Below are 459 nucleotides of genomic sequence, written 5' to 3'. Positions count from 1 at the left end.
AGGGAACTGAGCTGGGGCTGCTGGGCGAGGGCAATCCTGGCCCCCCCCACCCTGCAGTGGGATCGGCTGTGTCCTGGAGTGGATCCCTCAGGGTAACGCTGTGCCAGACTCAGAGCCTGGAGAGGAGGAAGGCCCCGGGAGGAGCTGGGGACACGGGGGTGCGAGCTGATGCTCGCAGGGACGGGTCTGGCTGGGGCTGCACCAGCCTGCAGGGAGGCAGGGACCCAGGTGGGTGCCCCTGTGCCGGGCGTGCCAGCACCCTGCCCTGGGGCAGGAGCCGTGCTCGCACTTCACTTCCCTCATCCCCCTGCCTCGGTGCCAGCAGCGGCTGCCCCCGCGGGGTCAGGGCTCACCCTGCGTAGTGGTTGATGGAAGCAGCCAGGGCATTCCCGGAGCCCCCCGGCAAGATGCACAGCGGCTTCTTCATGGCGTCCTCCCCGTCCGGCCGCTCCATCAGCC

General features: G+C 70.2%; 1 protein-coding gene across 1 annotated transcript in view; it reads right to left on the bottom strand.

The window, feature by feature from the left end:
- Window positions 1–454, bottom strand: part of LOC104489450 (sphingosine kinase 1-like) — a gene marked incomplete at both ends in the record, with an annotated part of 1,466 nt that extends 1,012 nt beyond the window's left edge. The window contains 1 exon segment of the mRNA XM_010131615.1: window positions 354–454. Coding sequence (XP_010129917.1) covers window positions 354–454 — 101 coding nt within the window.
- Window positions 455–459: the final 5 nt, after the last annotated feature.

Source organism: Buceros rhinoceros, unplaced genomic scaffold (genome assembly GCF_000710305.1).
Source record: "Buceros rhinoceros silvestris isolate BGI_N320 unplaced genomic scaffold, ASM71030v1 scaffold22172, whole genome shotgun sequence".
Classification (NCBI taxonomy): Eukaryota; Metazoa; Chordata; class Aves; order Bucerotiformes; family Bucerotidae; genus Buceros; species Buceros rhinoceros.
This window is presented reverse-complemented; position numbering and strand designations above follow the sequence as displayed.